At 36.0% G+C, this 18,498-nt stretch overlaps 7 protein-coding genes across 7 annotated transcripts; 2 read left to right on the top strand and 5 right to left on the bottom strand.

The window, feature by feature from the left end:
- Window positions 1–767: 767 nt before the first annotated feature.
- On the bottom strand, window positions 768–1,722 carry PKNH_0505800 (centrin, putative; the record flags this gene model as incomplete). Its single annotated transcript, XM_002258156.1, has 5 exons — window positions 768–783; window positions 890–992; window positions 1,125–1,295; window positions 1,429–1,561; window positions 1,693–1,722. 5 exons carry the CDS (start codon window positions 1,720–1,722, stop codon window positions 768–770), a joined length of 453 nt encoding a protein of 150 aa, XP_002258192.1.
- A 1,816-nt stretch (window positions 1,723–3,538) lies between these two features.
- PKNH_0505900 (Rab5-interacting protein, putative) lies at window positions 3,539–4,446 on the bottom strand (the record flags this gene model as incomplete). The annotated part of the gene is made up of 4 exons (XM_002258157.1): window positions 3,539–3,574; window positions 3,788–3,972; window positions 4,102–4,144; window positions 4,378–4,446. The coding sequence occupies 4 exons, from the start codon at window positions 4,444–4,446 to the stop codon at window positions 3,539–3,541; spliced, it is 333 nt and encodes a 110-aa protein (XP_002258193.1).
- Window positions 4,447–6,079: 1,633 nt separating this feature from the next.
- PKNH_0506000 (conserved Plasmodium protein, unknown function) lies at window positions 6,080–7,938 on the top strand (the record flags this gene model as incomplete). Its single annotated transcript, XM_002258158.1, has 3 exons — window positions 6,080–6,179; window positions 6,476–6,544; window positions 6,902–7,938. The coding sequence occupies 3 exons, from the start codon at window positions 6,080–6,082 to the stop codon at window positions 7,936–7,938; spliced, it is 1,206 nt and encodes a 401-aa protein (XP_002258194.1).
- Window positions 7,939–8,408: 470 nt separating this feature from the next.
- PKNH_0506100 (RNA-binding protein, putative) lies at window positions 8,409–10,760 on the bottom strand (the record flags this gene model as incomplete). Its single annotated transcript, XM_039113903.1, has 8 exons — window positions 8,409–8,619; window positions 8,767–8,840; window positions 8,979–9,120; window positions 9,325–9,452; window positions 9,628–9,762; window positions 9,923–10,020; window positions 10,162–10,272; window positions 10,574–10,760. 8 exons carry the CDS (start codon window positions 10,758–10,760, stop codon window positions 8,409–8,411), a joined length of 1,086 nt encoding a protein of 361 aa, XP_038969514.1.
- A 1,273-nt stretch (window positions 10,761–12,033) lies between these two features.
- PKNH_0506200 (uncharacterized protein) lies at window positions 12,034–12,949 on the bottom strand (the record flags this gene model as incomplete). The annotated part of the gene is made up of 2 exons (XM_002258160.1): window positions 12,034–12,729; window positions 12,863–12,949. 2 exons carry the CDS (start codon window positions 12,947–12,949, stop codon window positions 12,034–12,036), a joined length of 783 nt encoding a protein of 260 aa, XP_002258196.1.
- A 1,352-nt stretch (window positions 12,950–14,301) lies between these two features.
- Window positions 14,302–16,173, top strand: PKNH_0506300 (GTP-binding protein, putative; the record flags this gene model as incomplete). Its single annotated transcript, XM_002258161.1, has 1 exon — window positions 14,302–16,173. One exon carries the CDS (start codon window positions 14,302–14,304, stop codon window positions 16,171–16,173), a length of 1,872 nt encoding a protein of 623 aa, XP_002258197.1.
- A 753-nt stretch (window positions 16,174–16,926) lies between these two features.
- On the bottom strand, window positions 16,927–17,577 carry PKNH_0506400 (conserved Plasmodium protein, unknown function; the record flags this gene model as incomplete). Its single annotated transcript, XM_002258162.1, has 1 exon — window positions 16,927–17,577. The coding sequence occupies one exon, from the start codon at window positions 17,575–17,577 to the stop codon at window positions 16,927–16,929; it is 651 nt and encodes a 216-aa protein (XP_002258198.1).
- Between the last annotated feature and the right edge of the window lie 921 nt (window positions 17,578–18,498).

Below are 18,498 nucleotides of genomic sequence, written 5' to 3' on the forward strand. Positions count from 1 at the left end.
ACCTATGGAGACAAATTCGTCAAGTGAGTTTTCCTATATAATTACATTTTTAAGACGTACCAAAATAAATGTTTTTTATGAGTATGTAGAAAATGAGAAAGCCAAGGATAAATAAAAATGATCACAAACATAACTTAAAACCTATTTTGAATACACAAAATGAAATTTTTCACTTCCTAAATGTTAACATGTTTAAGAATGTTTTTTAATGCTATCAAAACTAGAATAAGCGTTTCCAATTTTTTAAAAAGACTATACTTATATGTTGATATAGAACAAAAATTACAATGTTATTCTTATTGTTAGTTTGAGAATTTTGTACTATAAAGAAATAAAGACAAATGTGATGTACGTAGCATTTTACGTATAAACATCATTAAAAGAAAACAAGCAAACACACATTTAAATATATCATAAAATTGTTTTCTCGAAACGCATATATACCAATTTGATGAAGACAAATTCATCTTAATATAATTAAAAAAAAAATTATGTTGAAACAAGCACATCTTGGACAATGTCTATTTTCATTTGTTGAATAGATGTTATATTTAGTTCCTATGGCTTGATTCACAATTCTAAAAAGGAGGGAAATAAAAAAGTATAAATAATGCATTCAACATTTTTACTAATCTTGCAGAATATAATATTTTTTACATTTATTTACCTCTAGGGATATTTTTCATCGTTCTAGTCCAAAAAGCAGCTATATGCAAATTAAAGTGTAAAAAGGGGCGCTTTCCTCTGCTTCATTTATTTATTTCATTTCACTCTTTCAATACCCTAAGTTGTTAAATAAAGACATTCACTTGTGCTTAAATGATACAAGTACATTGTACATAAAACAAATGTGTGAATACATATATAATGAACTTGCTTTTCCGTTTACTTGTATATAAAATCATCAAATGATATGTCCTGGTTTTTATTTGCATAAAATTCTACATTTAAAAAGGCGTCTACTTCATCTTCTGTCAGCCTCACACCAGTGCCTGTATTGGAATGAATTTTTCCGGTTTCCCTTTTCTTTAATTGGAAATGTAAGACAACACGTTTGTAACCAGGGTGTTACATTAAACAACATTTTTGTATGTGGTTATAAATAGACACTTTTAGCCTCTTACCCAATGTCATCAACAAATTTTTTAGCTTCCCAATGGTAATCGTTTTAGCGCTTTCCCTTGTATGAGCTTGCAGTGACGTTAATAGCAATTTTCCAATATTTTCATCATAGTAAAATTCTTGCATAATGGAGTAGAAATTATTTAAATTTATGTTACCGTGTATCCTACATTCTACATTTTGTAAGAGCAAAAATAAATTGGAGCATTAATGTAATGTTAAACGCTATAATATACAGTATGAACTATTAAAAATACATAAAGAGCAAAATGGGGGTAATCAAAATGTAGGAAATGTTTGCTTCACCGTCCAATAAAGCCGCGGATTCGTCTTTGTTCAGGTATATGCCAATAGATTTTAGTAAATGTATTAGCTGCTTCCCATCTAATCCATTTTTATTCTTATCGAATTCGTTAAATATGGACTCTATTTCCAACCTCTTAATGGTGAGATTTAAAAGGGTAAGAAATTTATGTGAGTGTAGACAGCGCATGAAAGTAATTTGGGGTACTAACATAACAAAAGGTACACGTATATGTGTAATTATACATGTATATCTTTTAAAGTTACCCTTTCTTTGGACAAAATGTACTTATTCATTTATGGTAGCTAGAGGTAAAAAATTTAATTTTAATGAAAGAGGTTAAACAGCACTACGGCTTTTATAAAGATGCGTAAAAATAAGCGCAGTTGTAAAGAATTAAATGTTATTTTGAAGGAAAAATGGGTACACACCACAACTCCCTAAACAGAAATTCTGTATTTATTAATAATGAATAATACTAAAAATGCTTTGCACAATTGTGTTGGCCCTTTGTGGCTTATTTTGAAGCGCACATATTTGCGGGATAGTTGCAATAATTGTATATGGTAATAGCTTGAAAAGGAAAAAGTTAAAATAGCAAAAATGTTGAATCTTTTAAGCTTTGGTTATGTATATATAAAAAATTGCGCACATATGTAAGCGAATAATAGCCATTTGCTTGTTAACAATGTGAGTAATTCCTTTTGCCAGTTAGGAAGTAATTTCGCGTGGCTGTTTCGGAAATTACGTGCAAATGGAGCTCATTGAACTACCATGAATTGTTGTCTTTTGCAAATATGAAACTGAATATACACATACATATAACTGGTATTCAACGCAACAAAAATATGTTCACATGTACGCAATATAAATTTCCGTTTTCATCAAACAGGTTGAACTGTGTACATGTTGGCTTCATTCACTTTGACATTTTATGCAGTGTAATTTTTATAAATATGCGATGGGGTGTACTTCGAAAAGTGTTAATTTTTTAATTCATCATTAAATTGTAAATGCTGTTGCGTTATTAAAAAAAAAAAAAAAAAAAAAAAAAAAAATTCAAATTAGCTTTTTTGATATGTTCAGAGAGTCACTTCTCATATCATATTTGAGAGAACATTCGTTCGTTAACGTCTCGCATAAAAAAATTCTGTATATACGAAAAAAAATTATCCTTTGTTCGTGCATATTTCTCATAAGTTGAATAACGATTCTTAGTCATGCATATAAACTTTTTGATGGATGCACATATTTATGTGTAATAAATTTATATCTCTTTTGAGTGAACACAACTTCTGTTTTGTCTATATTTTACCAAATAGGATGTAGAAATTCAAAATATGAAGAGTGGAAAAAAACAAAAGGTTGCCTTAAATACGTTAAATACCTTCTTTTTTACCTTTTATAGGTTGCTAAACATTGTAGTTTTTCCTTGGCAAAACATCAAATGTTAATTATACTCAGATTGGGTTCTCTGAAAGCACAAAATAATTTGCCTTTTCATCACAGTGAACTGGCGCTTACGAATATATCTAGAGCGACTTTGTTATGACTAAAAATGTTTGTGCGTTGAAACGAAGTAACATTGTGTTGTACCACTTTGTTAAATATTTTGTGAGTACACCAGGTGAAATTATATTTTTTGGTAAAATGAAAGACGCACGCCTTCACTGTTTTTATTTTGTAAAAAAAATATCAGTTACGCTTCTTTTAAAATTTATGCTAAGAATGTGACAAAAAAAATTGCTACATTGTTAAAGGGGAAATGTTACTTCGGGGGAACAATAAAAGGTAGTATGTTGAGCTGAATTATTTTAGTCCCCATTCAAGTAAAATGGGAGGATGTTGAATTGGGCAGTTCGCTCAAAAAACTTCGTTCTATACTCTTGCTTCGTGTACGCTAGATGATATGCTTAAGAAGTATAATTTTGATGGTGTAACATATTGCTCCCAATTTTGCTACTATGAAACGCTTTCGTAAAATATACCAGTTGTGTGTTGGGCAGGTTGATAAAACTCTTCTCCTTTTGTGTGTTCATTTTCTTTGTTGCAAAAATTTATTTTCCACTTCGCATTTCCATTTCTGTTCACTTCACTGCTCATGCAACTCTCTTAAATTAACAGCGTGTTTACTGTTATCCATGATACCTTCGGTAAAGAAAATAAAAAATGAACCCCATATAATGTTTCCTTTATCTACAATTCATCACAAGGGGGATGTGTTTTTATCCCCAACAGCAGATTCAGCATTCTGCTTATCCAGGGAAATGAATACGTAATATACACATAAAAAATATATATGTACATATGTACACGTGCACATGTGAACATGCGCACACTTTTGTGCCCCTTTCCACATACCAGGAATGCAGAAAGCCCAACAAATACGTTGCTCGTTGCGATGCTATAATTGTCCATAAAATGATTTTCATCTATTTTTTTGTTGTACAGGGCAAAGGACGTAAGAAACTGGAAAACGAAAAAAAAGAGAAATCCCCAAATGCCTTTAATGTGCAAAAATCCAAATAGTATCCCCGCTGCGATGCCTACGTCGTTAAAAATGTTGACAAAGAGGAATAAAAAGGAGCACGTATACATATGCACATGACTTTTTATGCACATGTGGGTGTCTCACGTTTTCACTTTCTATGTGAGCTGAATATTTTTCCCCTTACCTATCACTTGCTTACAATAAAAAAAAGCGTCATCCATTTCGTTCTGTGGAAGAAAAAACAGAATTGAGGTTCGTATAAAAAAAGGTTTTTTCTTTGTCAAATGTGTATGCACAGACGCATGAGTAGGGACTTAAAATTGAAATACGCGTGTTTGTACACGTTGCGTGTGATACGTATATATATACATATATATATATATATATATATATATATATATTTGCATTTTCCTAATCAGTTCTGTTATTGCGAAAACGAGGAAAATTCATTTTGGTCAACCTTTGTCAATTTCTCGTGGAGCAGCTTCCTAAATAATCTGCTGTCATTTTTTTCACTTGGTTTTGTCATCTTTAAAAAATGGTAAGTTTAAAAATGTTCATCTAGTGGTGTTTTATTTATTTTCATCCCCCAGGAACAGTTTTTTATCATTCCAAGAAAAAGAATGCGTACGATTTGACAACATCTATTACGCATTCATAATATTTTGGAAAAGAAGGCTTTAAGAAAATGTTAATTCGTGTTAAAAAGCATGAGGGGAAAAAGGACCAAAAAAAAAAAAAAAAAAAGGCTAACTAAATGGTAACAAAATGGTAATAACAACATAAGCTACTATGCATTTCGTTATGTTTATTAATGTCCCAAATTTTTAAAGTGAAAAATAAAGAAAAAAAAAAAAAATCCTCAAAATTTTTTTCACTTTTGAAAATTGTAAAAAAAAACCTTGTAAGTGCCCCCGCTCTCAGTTGAAAGGTGAAATTACTTAATGTTAGGGGTTCAGAAAAAATAAGGCCTCATTGCCAGCATTGTCATAAAATTTATAAACAAACAATCGGCTATATATGCGATGCTGAATTTAGCGTAAGGGGGACACATCCCCATACATACACTCCTGCCTCTGTGCAAAGAAAAATTGCCATTGTAGTTGGAAAAGTAGTAATTTCACATCTTACAAGTCATAATGAAGGAAATGAAAAAATTTATACTGACATGTTAAAAATGGAGGAAATTTTCTTTGCAGGTCTTTTCTGAAAGTTCAATCCATCATAAGTATTAAAACAATGTACAATAGGCTTCAAAAAAAAAAAAAAAAAAAAAGGAAAAAGAAGGTTTTGGACCAGAATGCCCAAAAGCCAAAAGCGCCTTGGGCGGTGTTCGATCTACTTAACAACTGCTACTTGGACATGTTCAAAAAAAAAAAAAAAAAAATCAAGCCAAATTGCATTAAATCACTTAACGAACAAATATACTTTCATTTTAACCCAAAATTTGGAAAAAATGGAAGAAAAATGCACATTTTGTGTTGTGAACTGGCAATAAGGAGAAATGTGTGTCATAATATAATTTGTTTCACTCATAAGTTGATCCTCATTCATGGAGGAAAAATGATTTTTTTTTTTTTTTTTTTTTTTTTACAACCCCTTGGTCAACATTTGGAAATAAATTCATGCATAAAATGAAAGTGTAAAAGAAAATTTTCCTTCCTGCATTTTTCACCTTTTCAAAAAGAAAAGACAAACAAGATGTTAATGTCATATTGAGATGTAAGCATTTGAACTTTCGAATGACACATGTTTCCAGAACAATGGAAACCCACACACAAACATAACACCTGCCTTCTCCCAAATTGTAGAAATAAGATTGTTTCACATAATTTTTGTCTATTTTTTTGGCATTTTTTGTTGTTAACATAATAGTTCCATTTTTTAAAATATTGCACGGAAAAAAAAGAGGAACATTTTATGCACAACTGTAACTTTTAAAAATGTGCAAATAAATTCCTATATGCGTGTTCTGCATAAGCTTAATTCTTTTATTTTATTCCTCCCACACCAGTCCCCCATTTGTGCAAGTGCACACTTTTTTCCGTTACATATCTTGCATTTATTTTTTTTACCTGTAAAAAAAATAAATAGCAAAATAAGGTCAATAGTACCTTATCCCTTTCACCAAATGCCCCGAAGTAAATAAATAATTTTAACAAATGTTGACCAAGTACAGGAATTCCAAACGGAAGCGCATAACCGTACATACGAAAATGAGTTACACAAAGAATGCGCCATTAAAAAGATCCCCCTTCACGGGTATGCAAAATGCGTTACAACGCGTAGCTACAAACATTTCCTACTCGAATGTTACACGCTCATTCTGTGTAAATGTTTCATATATGTCTACGGGGTATCCCACTAAACTTGTCCTCCTTCTCTGCAAAAGAAAGGGACGGAGTATAACCCTCTCGATGTCTTCATAGAGTCATCAACGATGTAGTTTTATTGTCTTATCAGTACCTGTGCCAGTTGGGTGGCATCTTTTGCATGCTTATTGTGCATCCTCACCTTCTAAAAAAAAAAAAAAAAAACACCTTTTTACAATTTTTCAGGGCTTAATAGTGAAAAGGCAATTGCGGAAAACCCCAAGATTCACGCATCCATAAGGGAAAAGCAACTAAGTAAAGGAAAAAATTACCATGCATATATGCGAAACGCCGTTTATGGGTGTTCAAAGGCTGCGTTTAACCCGTTTTTTTTTTTTTTTTTTTTTGCGCATATCATATGTATATACGCATGAATGCACGATTTAAAACGGGTGCATGTGTACGCCTACATGTGCGTGACAATGTACGCACACAAATGTATCCACATATAAGTGCATACGAGGTGAAGAAAATTTGGACAAAGCTTCACGGAGCCCCCTCCCCCAAAAAAAAAAAATTCTTTTCTTCATTTTAACTGTTTTTTTTTTTTTTTTTTCTTTTTCTTTGCACCTTTTTTTTTCGCTCATTTTCTCCATCAATTTTCCCTCGTAGAAATTGCCGAGTTAATGATTTACAGGAAAAATGACAATGTGGTGAAAAAGAATGTCAACTTCCTCCCGCCAGACAAGAAAGAAGAGACCGAGAAAAAGGACGATATAGAAGAAACAAAAAAATTTAGCATATCCAACGCATCAATAGCCGAAATTCTGAACAAAAAATTATTTGGCAATCGTTCTTCCTGGAACAATAAGACTGGATCTTCTATCTACAAAACCAAAAGTGGAGAAAAATTGTCCATATTAAGCAACTACAGAAATTCATTTGCAAATAAAGAAGATTCGAACATTACTAATAAGGTGAGTGAAAGTCATAAGGAGAACCTGAAGGAATTTCTGCGAATGAAAAGTTGTGCATATTCCTCAAAAAGTATTTTTTTTGCGCAAAAAAAGTTAAGTGGTATATCCAAGAAAAGCTATTCTGCGGATAGAATAGTTTCCTTGAATTCACAGAATTCAGGGGAGGAAGTAGATGCCGGCAGGGGGGGCATATCATTAATGCAAAGGGTACGCAGTGGTCCTACTAACACGGGCACTGCTGGCGGGAGTGATGACGACCTGGACGGTGGGAGTTATTGTAATCTTAATGAGGGCATGAGTAATGGAGAAAATAGAGACAGTGATGACAACCGCGCTCATGACCACGAAGACAGTACTCCTAGCTCTCACCCTGCATACAACCAGGGCAATCAGTCCAAAAGGGACGAATTAAAAAAAAGCAAAAATGAATCTCATAAGAATACACGTTCTTACAGGTTCTTTAGAAGCCGAAAAAGTGCGAAGCCGTCACCAAGTGACGAGAACAATGCGAAAGACAAAAAAAGGAAAATCAATTCTTTTTTTGATTTTTTAAACTTAAAAAAAAGGTATAATAAAAGAAAAAATGACCTTCAGGCAGAAAATGACAAAAAAAAGAAAAATGCTTCTAAGGAACAGGAAGAAATCAACTGCCCTAGTTCAGATAGAGAGAAGTCTTCAAGTTCTTCCCATCCAAATAAAAAAAACATAAAATCTTTTTTTTGCGTTAAGTGAAACATTTTTCGCTCCCACCCTTTTGAAGACTTGAAATAGGAAATCCGCCTATTTTGTACTTTAAGTGAGCGTTTGAGTTGGTTTTATTTTTTTTTTTTGTTTTCCCCTGTGTGCATCCATTTCTTGTCTACCCATTTGTTAGAGTAAGAAAAAATTTACCCCTTTTTTTTTAGCCATTTTTACAATACCATTTATTTGCCATTTATGTAAAATATTAAGACACTTTGCAAAGAACAATGCATCGCCAACAATGTATATTAATAGGTTCCCTTTCTTGAGGAAAAAAAAAAAAAAAAAAAAAAATGATCATCACAATGGGTATTATATAACGTTAAAATTAGGGAACCATCAAAGAGACATTACAATTATCACTGAAGGTGCGCAAAAAAAAAAAAAAAAAAAAAAAAAAAAAAAAAAAAAAAAAACTAGGACTCCGCAAGTATCACATCAACGTTACAACATCGCGGCAGCTAGTTGTTATAATCTGGCGGATTCGAGTTTTCCATAGAGTTGGGATAGAAGCCATAGTTTGGATAAAAATCTGGCATGTTTTGAAATCTGTTATTAAATAAAAAGGGCATTCTACAAGCGCTGTACATAAAATTAGCCCAGTGTGCCATCGTTTCCTTGTTGCATGGGAAGGGTGCCATGAAAGGAGGGGGTTGCGCGAACTTGGAGCGGCTGTACACAGGGGAGGAAGTGGGAGCACGTGACTGTATACCAAGCGCATTCACGCGTGTGTACACAAGCACGAAACCTTTACCCTTTTCACTGCGCGTGTCCTCCGTAGGGGAGAAGGAAAAATCCGCTATTCATTTTCATGCCTACCTTTTGCTGTGTTGCCGTTTCATGGCCATCTTGGGCTTTTTGGGTTCCGCTTTTCTAACCTCGACCATCTTGTCCTAAGAAGGAAAACGAGAGTGGAAACAGAAACGAAAACGCGGTTTGATGGAATGACTGAGGAGAAACGGAATGGGACTCCTTAGCACATGCGCACTTATTTGGTTCTCTCCGGGAATTATATTTTCTCCTGCCCTTACGTAAATTTTGTGCCGCCTATGCTTCAGAACTTTGGCCACGGAGGATTCATCTGCAAAGACCACAAAGCCAAAACATCGGGATCTGCCCGAAGAATCCAACACAATTTGAACTACATCGATTTCGCCGAAAGCAGAAAAGTAGCTGCGCAAGGGTAAAAAAAAAAAAAAAAGGAGATAAATAAAAGGGGAAAAAAATTAAAAAGGTGTCCAGGGGATACACCGTTTTAAGCCCCCGTCTGTGTGTTTGTCCATGCGTAGCTATGCAGGCACACATCCATGTCGTTACGCGTAACGAGGTGCAATTTTTGAAAAGGTTATTCCTCCCCTTTTTTAAAGCAATTCATACCTTTCTAGAGTGTCCTTAGTCCAGTAGTAGTTCAGTCCTCCTACGAATATTTTACGCTGAATGTCTGAGGGGGTCGTGTTATTCTCCTCACGAACGTCCACTCTCTTCCCATTGAATTCATGCGTGTCCTGAAGGGGAACGAAAAAAAAAAAAAAAAATAATAATAATAAATGAATAAAATAAAATACACACCTATATGTATATGCATGTGAACATTTCCGCCCGCAAGTGCATGAACAGATGTCGCCACGCTGCGTAATCTACGCCTATTCATTTGAGAAACTATTCTATATTTCTATATACTATTAGGATTTTATCTTTATTTATTTGAGATGACATTGTAACGAACGCAAATCCCCTGTTTCTCTTCGTTTCGTGGTCTTGTGCGATGACTACATTCTGCACGGGTCCATATTTTTCGAAGTAATCTATTAGGTACTGCGAGGGAGTGTGGGGGGAAAATTACACCGCGAAAGTGTGCATGAGGGAGAGGTAATAGGCATCCACCTAGTAGATCGACAAACAGTGACGAAGTGGCGCATTTTGTCGAAGCGAAGAGAAGGCATGCCATGCCCTATCCAAACGGGGCGCGCGATACCTTATTTGAGATGTTCTGTGGAATACCACCGATAAAAAATTTAAAGGGTTCATTTATATTCTCCGAGATATTTGCACATTCGTTGATTCCTGTGGAGGCTGCATGTGCAAAGGGATACATGGGCTTGTGATCACTATTGTGTACGTCTGTGTGCGCGTTTGTTCTCCCCCCCTTCACACACACGCATACTTGTGCGCACACAATAGTGATCTCAGAATGAATAAAATTTTCACTCCTACCTGTGCTTAGCGTATCTGAATTCTTCACCTTAGGGGCTGAGCCACTTTTTCCAGATTTGCTGGAGCACATGGAGGTGTCTTTTTCGTGACAACAACACAGCTTTTTTTTTTCTGAACATATCAGAAATATATATATATTTTTTTTTTGATGAAAAAGGGAATGTAGATTCAAGGAGGAAGTGGGCAAAATATAATTTAACAGAAAGTACGACAGGGAGAAAACAGATAGGTATACACAAAACTGATGAATCATTGAAGCATGACAACAAGTTAGATGTGCCCATTTATATGGCAAAAAAAAAAAGTGCCTAATATGTCCATACGTGAGGTACTTGCCTCACACATATGTGTACACATGCATGTAGGTAGATGCAAAAGAAAGATGCATGCGCAATACGTCAGCATTCTTTACCTGGTCTGTACGATTCGGAAGATGAACTTCTATCCCGTTTTTCTTTGCGCTCACAATTGTCCTCGACCTCACTGCCTTTGGAAGCACAGTCTATGTTCTTTTTCTCATTTTCATCATTTTGGGATTCCCTCGTTTTGGAAGATCCATCAACATCACTTGATTCACTCGCATGGTCATTGAGAGTCATTTTTGCAGAGAGTTCTTTCTATCTATCAGAGATGAATTATATCCTCGTGCAATTTTCCTTCACATGCACATTTGCACTTTATATATTTTCTTATATAATGTTAAATGGGACATAAGTTCGTGTGAACACGTGCACATGTGCACATGCATAGAATGTGAGAGGATTGGTGGGTGGGGTATGGGAAGTGGAATATGCACAAGGGAGCTGCTCCACTCGCTTTTTTTTTTTTTTTTATTAAGTTATTTTTCGATTAGCTTCTTTCGCTAGGCATCCTTCGCGCAGAGCCCCGGCTTCCAGATTGACCCTCCTCCCAGCGCTACTCAAGATGTAAATTCAAACACGTTTTCTACATTCCGGTGAGCAGGAAAAAAAAAAAAAATAAATAAAATAATAAAATAAAATAAAAGCCTACAGTTAGATATGCAGTAATGTAAAATAGACATGCCGCTTAACTGTGTACACCCACCTTTACATGTAGGAGAAAGAGAGAAAAAAAAAAAAAAGGGAAAGAATTGCTTCACGTTCCTATTTCATTACCCACCTGTTTGAAGCGATGCTGCTATTTTTAAGCACCGTCCTTTGTGTTTTGTTAGCAATTTAAGAAAAGCACCTTTTATTTAGATTACAAAATAGATACGCAGAAAAAAAAAAAAAAAAAAAAAAAAAAGGATGCATCATACAGCGGCGATTCTTTTTTAGCATTTTATAACCCTCCGCATGCAGAAATTCGGAAAAGGGGACGAGAAAACGGTGACGTGAAAACTATGAGAGAGTCGACTAAATATGTGCATATCCACATATACGTATGTGAGTACGTGCATGGAAATTCGCGTGCCCTGGAAAACGCGGGGAAATAACACCGACGGGTGTGTGAGGGTCGGGGACTAAAAAATTACGCGGACTTAGAAACAAAAAAAGGAAAAAGGATTAAAATGAAATGAAGAAAACTAAAGGTGCCATGCCGTGTAAAGGCAAACGCTTATTCAAAAAAAAAAAAAAAAAAAAAAAAAAAAATGGAATGGAATGGAAGGATTTTCCGCAATTTTCTCCTTCTCTTTAGCGCATATTTTTTTTCCCCCCGCGTATTGTATGAAAGGAAAATTATGCTAATTAAAATGAAAAAAGAAGTTAAATAAAATTCGGGGAATCACGTCAGGGGAGTTATCCATCTAGCTAGCTATGCCTACTTTATCTTTACCCTTTTGAGAGTATTTCCACTTTGATGGTCCTCCTCTTTCTTCGCCACGAAGCCGACAGCGCCACTTCGCGTGCCCTACTTCATGCTCATTATTTTCCTAAAGGACTCTAAGTTATTCTGCCAGCTTTCCCTCTCTTCTCGGGTTTTGAAAATAAACAAATAGGTACTTATATTAACGCTACTCACTGCTATTTCTAGCGACTTGAGGTTGTCTACTTTGGTTCGTATTGAAGTTATTTTATTTAGAGAAAATGATCCTATGGGTTTTTTCTTCTCGTCTCCTTCTGCCTTTCCCTTGTACCATTCTAACATTTTTCCATCCTTTGAGCAAGTAACTTTAACAGTTTCGTGAAAAATTGCTGTCTTTATTTTTACAACCTTTGTTAACGTTTTTCTGTACTGTTTTATTTTTTCCTCTTTTATATCCTTGGCTGAAATGTGTTCATCTGAATTGTCTGTTGATAATTTTTCCTCCTCTTCCTCTTCTTCCGTTTCCAGTTTTATTTTCCTCGCCGTTGGTGAATACGTCGGCCTCCTTCTCGCATTCCTCACTGCTTTGGAGTTTATTTGATTTGTGTTGTTATAGTTCGCATTGCTGTTAACGTTCGAGCTATTGTTGTAGCTTCTATTATTCATGTTCATGTTGGGGTTCTCCCCCCCCTGGTAACCCTGGTTTGATGCGTAGCCCTTTTTACCACTTCCGTTGTATGCCTCTTCGACCGATTCGTAGTTAAAGTTTTCGAGTAAGGTTGCTAACGATCCATTGTTTGGCTAGCGAAAAAAAAAGAAAAAAAAAAGAAAAAAAAAGAAAAAAAAATGGGAAAATGGACACAAAATTGGTAGGAACATTCCGTCTAACATGAACCAATAGGGGAAACACGGAATCCCCCGTGCACCTCCTTACCGTCTGTGGATCATAATTTAAGAGGGGCCCATCCGGGGTTCTCTTCCCCCATCGCTCGTAGCAGTTATATGGAACGGTGTTTCCCATGCTGTTTGGGTGACACAGGAAGGGGGCAGAGGGCGAGGAAGACGTAAAACGGAAAAAGGAAAATTATTATGGCTTACTGGTTTGTCTGGGTTGTTCCCTCTGTTTGGTCTATTTTCCCAGGTTGATCTGCTTCGCATTATTTTACGTAATTTATCTTGCTCAAATGGAATATTTTCACATCCCAGCATGGCTCACAGACGCGGAAATAATTCGAATGCACGGCGGGTGTACTCATGTACCATGTTAATCCCTCAAACGTGAGTACACTTAAGGGTTCATTTTATTGCTTCCCTTCGCTTGTTGTGCCTCTTCAAAATTGTAATTAAATTTGGCGTCCAAACCTTCAACTGGGGGGTTTTGTTTTACACACAATTATACCTTGCCAGGTGACCAAAGGGGGAAAGGCGCAAAAAAAAAAAAAAAAAAAAAAAAAAAAGCGAAAAAAAGGAAAAAGGATGAAAAGAACGAAAAACGCGAAAAACGTGAAAAAGAGAGAGAGAAAAAAAAAGAAAACGAATGAACGAACAAATGGGTTAATTAACAAACGCTCACGCGACAAAAAAAATACTCAGGCGAATGCAAAATTGTTGGTCCATTTTTCAGATCATATTGAATGCATAAAAAAAAAAAAAAAAAAAAAAAAAAAAATCTGCGTGAAAAAATGGCATGTACGTACGCAACGGTATGCGCTCTTTCCATCAGACCTAACTGGCAAGCGGCAATTCTTAAATTGCTATCTCCAAATTGATATTTCCATACTGATAGTTCCATATTCCTTCCTCCAAATTGCTATCCCCAAGTTTTTACCTCCCCCAACTGCTCTCTCCAAATGGCAAAACCACGACGCATGAGGAACCACATGTTAATGGCACAGTTATTTAGATGCTTCTCACTGCTCCCGTGAGAAGATGTATTTCTTTGCTCGAATGAAAAATCGTTCAGCATGTTTTTATTTCCCCCCCCCCCCCAAGTTATACATATATGAATGTACATCCCTCACTGCATTTTGGCAGTGTAGTTATGTAAATCAGAAGGGAAAAGGGTGGGGCGAAAAAAAAGAAAAAAAAAAATGGGAGCTTTAAAAAGGGTGAACGTTAAGACCGCATAATGTAACATCCGATTTTCCCTTAACATGTGATATACACTCCTGTGTGTGAATGCACACGCATATGCATGTGGGAGGTGTGCCCATACGAATGAATTTTCGGATGTGCGCACGGATCTACTGCTATGGGGACGAGTAAACAGAAAGGGGGAGGTAGAGGCCAATGCAAATTTTATCGCATTAAAAAAACGTTGGTGAGGGAAGGCAAAAAGGGTTAATAATTTTAAAAAGAAAAAGAAAAAAAAAAATGATAATCGTATGCAAGGTCAAGGCCATCCTAATAGCAGTAATCATTTGTTACCACGTAGCATTTTCCTTTGTAAGACAAAATCGAATCGATAGAAACGCACTGCTTTATGTTAAGGAGTACACCCCTTCGTTTTCTCATAATTTCAAAAAGGAAAAACGCGTAAAATGTGTAAAAGGAATAAACGGGGGGAATAAAAAATGGAACGTCCCGTTACACATGACGAACGAAAAAGAAAGCGATAAAAAGAAAACGGACAAAAGGACCCCCACGGAAAGCGTAAAATTTTTTGGTTTCTCCCGCATTTATGACCATTTCAAATTGAGTAAAAGTGAGTCAGGTGCCAGTAGGGGTAACGCACATTTGTCCAGCGAAGTTGCCAGTAGCACTGCCAACAACATCGCTGGGAACGTTGCTGGGAACGTCGCTGAAAACGTCGCTGAAAACGTCGCTGAAAACGTGGCGGATAGGAGCATTGGGGAGGCGCCTCAACCCAGCAGCGACCACGTGAAGGAACAAAACAACAATCTGCTAGTCAAAGATGACCCGAACCGAATCCAAAGAATGAAGTTCGAAGACACGAAAGACTACAGCAGCATATTCAAAGAGAAGGAAAAAAAGGCGCACATCAAAACATACGTGGCTAATATCTTTCAAAAATTGCCCAAATTTAAGGACAACATAAAGGTAATTAAAGATGCACTGCTGTACCTAAAGTTTATAGAAAAGGGAAATCTATATTTAATCAAAAACGTGGACAAAAAAACTGTGAATGCAGAACCCTATGTAGATTTGGATAAGGACGGCAGGCCCAAAAATGGCACCAAAAAAGGAACCAAAAAGGACAAAATTAAATTAGAACTTACGAGCATTTACAACAACATAAATAAAGAAAAACACATGAAAAAAAGAATCTGCAAAGAATGCTGCATTAAGGTGGATCTATACACAAAGATGCTCTCTCGGCCACTGAACAACATTTATAATATGCACAAGAATCTAAAGAAATATCTACACCCATTTCAATACAGCCTGTATGAAAATGCAATAACAAATTTCTACAAAGATGGAGAAGCAACTAACTCATTAAGTGATGTCCTTAATAATATTTTACAAATTAGAAAATTGATAACTCTCACGGGAAAAACATACGCAGGACAAATGAAGTACTTAAAAACTTGCAGAGAAATTTTCTCAAAATTGAATGAAGCTATTGTAGATCTAAATATCATCTTACAGTCAGGGAGGAAATGGCTAGATGTTTACAATTCGTACATTAAATGTGTTAGAAAAATTAAATATATAGACATTACCAAGCCAGCCATTTCTATCATAGGGTGCACAAATGTAGGGAAGAGCAGTATCCTCAATTCTGTCACCAATGCAAAATCTAAGGTGGCTGATTATAATTTTACCACCAAGGAATTTAATTTAGGCCACTATTCCTTTACCAACGAAAACGATGTATTTACAACCCAAATTATGGACCTTCCAGGATTAATTAATCGACCTGAAGAAAAAAGAAACCTTATGGAGAAACTCTCCCTTTCCTCATTAAAAAATATTCCATCAGCAGTTATGTATATTTTTGATCCTCTCAAAAAGGATGACCATAAATTCTCCTCCATCAAATCACAGGTAGACATTCGCTACTACCTCAGGGGATTGTTTCCCTTCAGACCATGGATTGATGTTGTTACAAAGGCCGACTTAATTACCTGGGATGAAATTAACCTGCCGAAAGATATTAAAGAAAATGCTCTGTTCATCTCAACGGAAGATGCAAATTCGCTACTCCCCCTTCGACAGAGAATCAACGAAGTAACATTTAAGTTAACCGACTTTTTAGCGAAGCATACGATGCAGCCATGATCGCTCAGGGCACGCACTCCCTCGAGATTCGACAAATTTACAAAGGGTAGATATTTCCCCAACCACATATTCCTTTAGCTGTTTGGTTATTTATATGTTTGGCTTCTTAACCGTTTACCTGCTTATCTGTTTACGTGCTTAGCAGGTGAAGGCTGTGCAGAGGCGTATACTTATATGGATAAACGCACACGCAGCACGCATTTAGAAAAAGCCAAAAATGATAAGCCCCCCCAGAAACACAAATAAGTGTGGGGGGACTCTACACCTCGCGAGAGGGTGATTCACTTTTTTTTGTTTAGCCATTAAACAACTATTTTTAACTCCCCCTAAAATGCCACATTCACGCTTTCCTTTTTGACGAGAGTTCAAAGTGTGGAAAGCGCGAACGTGGTGCATTATTCGTTTGTCTGTACATTCATTTTTTTTTTTTTTTTTTTTTGTTCTCCTAAAAAAAAAGGGTATTAACAGCATGCATGAAAATTTGTTGTGCCATTTCTTAAACGCTGAGGTACCCCCTCCCCATCTGTACGTGCTAATTTTCCCATAGGCATGTTACATGCACAGGTGCACACTTGAAAAAGTGCGCTCCTTCCCCCACTAAATGTGCGTCAATTTCTTTTAAGCTAATTTGTGTCCACGCATTCTCGTGTGTACCTGTACACATTAGACAATTGGTCACTTTGTTTACTTGTAGACAAGGCAAATTTTTTCAATCAAAGGGGACATTTCCCCCCACAAACGTAATTTAATTTTTTAACTGCTATATCTATGCATGTCCATTAATACGCCTGGATTGTGTATATGTATATTTTTTTCTATATCCAGCTTTGGCATTTCGAAGATCCTTTCCCATTCTGCGTTTTTCAGAGTATACTTCATTTTGTCATCATGGAGAGAGACATTCTTCGCTTCCTCAGGTTTGTTGATAGATTCGTCATGCGGGAAACGAGCGCTTTTGCGTGGTAAGTCGTCTGCATATGCCAAGCCATCTTCATATGACAATCTACCTTCATATGTTAATTCATCCTTATGTGCTAAGTCATCCTCATACGCTAAACCATCCTCATATGCTAAGCCATCCTCATATGCTAAGCCATCCTCATATGCTAAGCTATCCTCATATGGCGCACCTGACCCAATTATTCGGCCGTCCTGATAAACGCATCCATGCAATTCTGTCGCTTCCATGGTTATCACAGGGTTCACCGTTTCTTCATTTTCACCATATGGAAGTGCCCCTTCACTGGGGCCCCTTTCACTCCGTTTATAATTTACGATTTTGATCGTTTTGTCCCTGAAGCAAAAGGGGTCTTTTAAGAAGTTAATGCTGATCCCATTCGCCTTCACGTTGTACCCGACGTTAATTTCAGGGATGAATGGGCCACTGAGCAGGACAGTTCGCATGGTGAGAATGGTGGAGGTGAATTGGAGAAAAAAACGAGGGAGGCAAACGAGAGGGGCCAACTGGGAGAGACAATATCACGCTTCCATTAGAAGAAAACCCCTTCAACGAGGCGCAGTTTTGCTGAGCCTTAAATGTACATGCGAACTTTAAAGACTAAAAAAAGGTATTTATTCAAAATGGTCTTTGCGTGGCCTCCTTGTTTGGATATTCCTCCATGAAATGTGTATAAATGTGTCTTACGTTAAAAAGAGTTCCTTTTTCGTACGTGGTCAGAGAGTGAAAAAAAGGAAAACGTTTAAAGAACCTTTTTAATCGTTAGGAATAGTTTTATTATGACTTTAAAAGGGGGAACTCCCTTGCAAGCAAAGCAATTATACATAGAACGTGATTTTATTTATTATTATTTTTATTTATTTTAGCCTAAATCTTAAATAAAGAAAAATAAAATAGCTAAAGTGTATGCTTTTATATGTATACACACAGGTTGGTAGCTTTTTTTGAAAATAGCTATATTTTTTTTTTTTTTTTTTTTTTACCGTCAGGTATCATTTTTGTTATTTTTTCCTGAACAGCCAAAATTTCAGCTACTCCTTGGAGATAGAAAAATAGATTAATCCTTTTCATTTATACATTTTATGCAAATCCTTTTTTGGTTAAGCATTATTACGTCTTAATTTTTGCTACGCGACGCGGTCAAACTGTAGCTCCTTCAAATTGTCTGTTCTTTGCCCTCTGCGCCGTTTGTGTGTGTTCATAATGTCTACAAGTTTGGCGTGTTTTTTTCCAAGTTAGGAGTAGCAATTTAACGCTTGCCATTGTCCTTTTCTTTTTCCTCGGGATTTTTATTTATTTTGTGAAACATAGTTAAGGTTTACTTATAACAGGGGGTCAATAAATTGATCGAATGATCAGATGATCGG

This window comes from Plasmodium knowlesi, assembly GCF_000006355.2.
Source record: "Plasmodium knowlesi strain H genome assembly, chromosome: 5".
Classification (NCBI taxonomy): domain Eukaryota; phylum Apicomplexa; class Aconoidasida; order Haemosporida; family Plasmodiidae; genus Plasmodium; species Plasmodium knowlesi.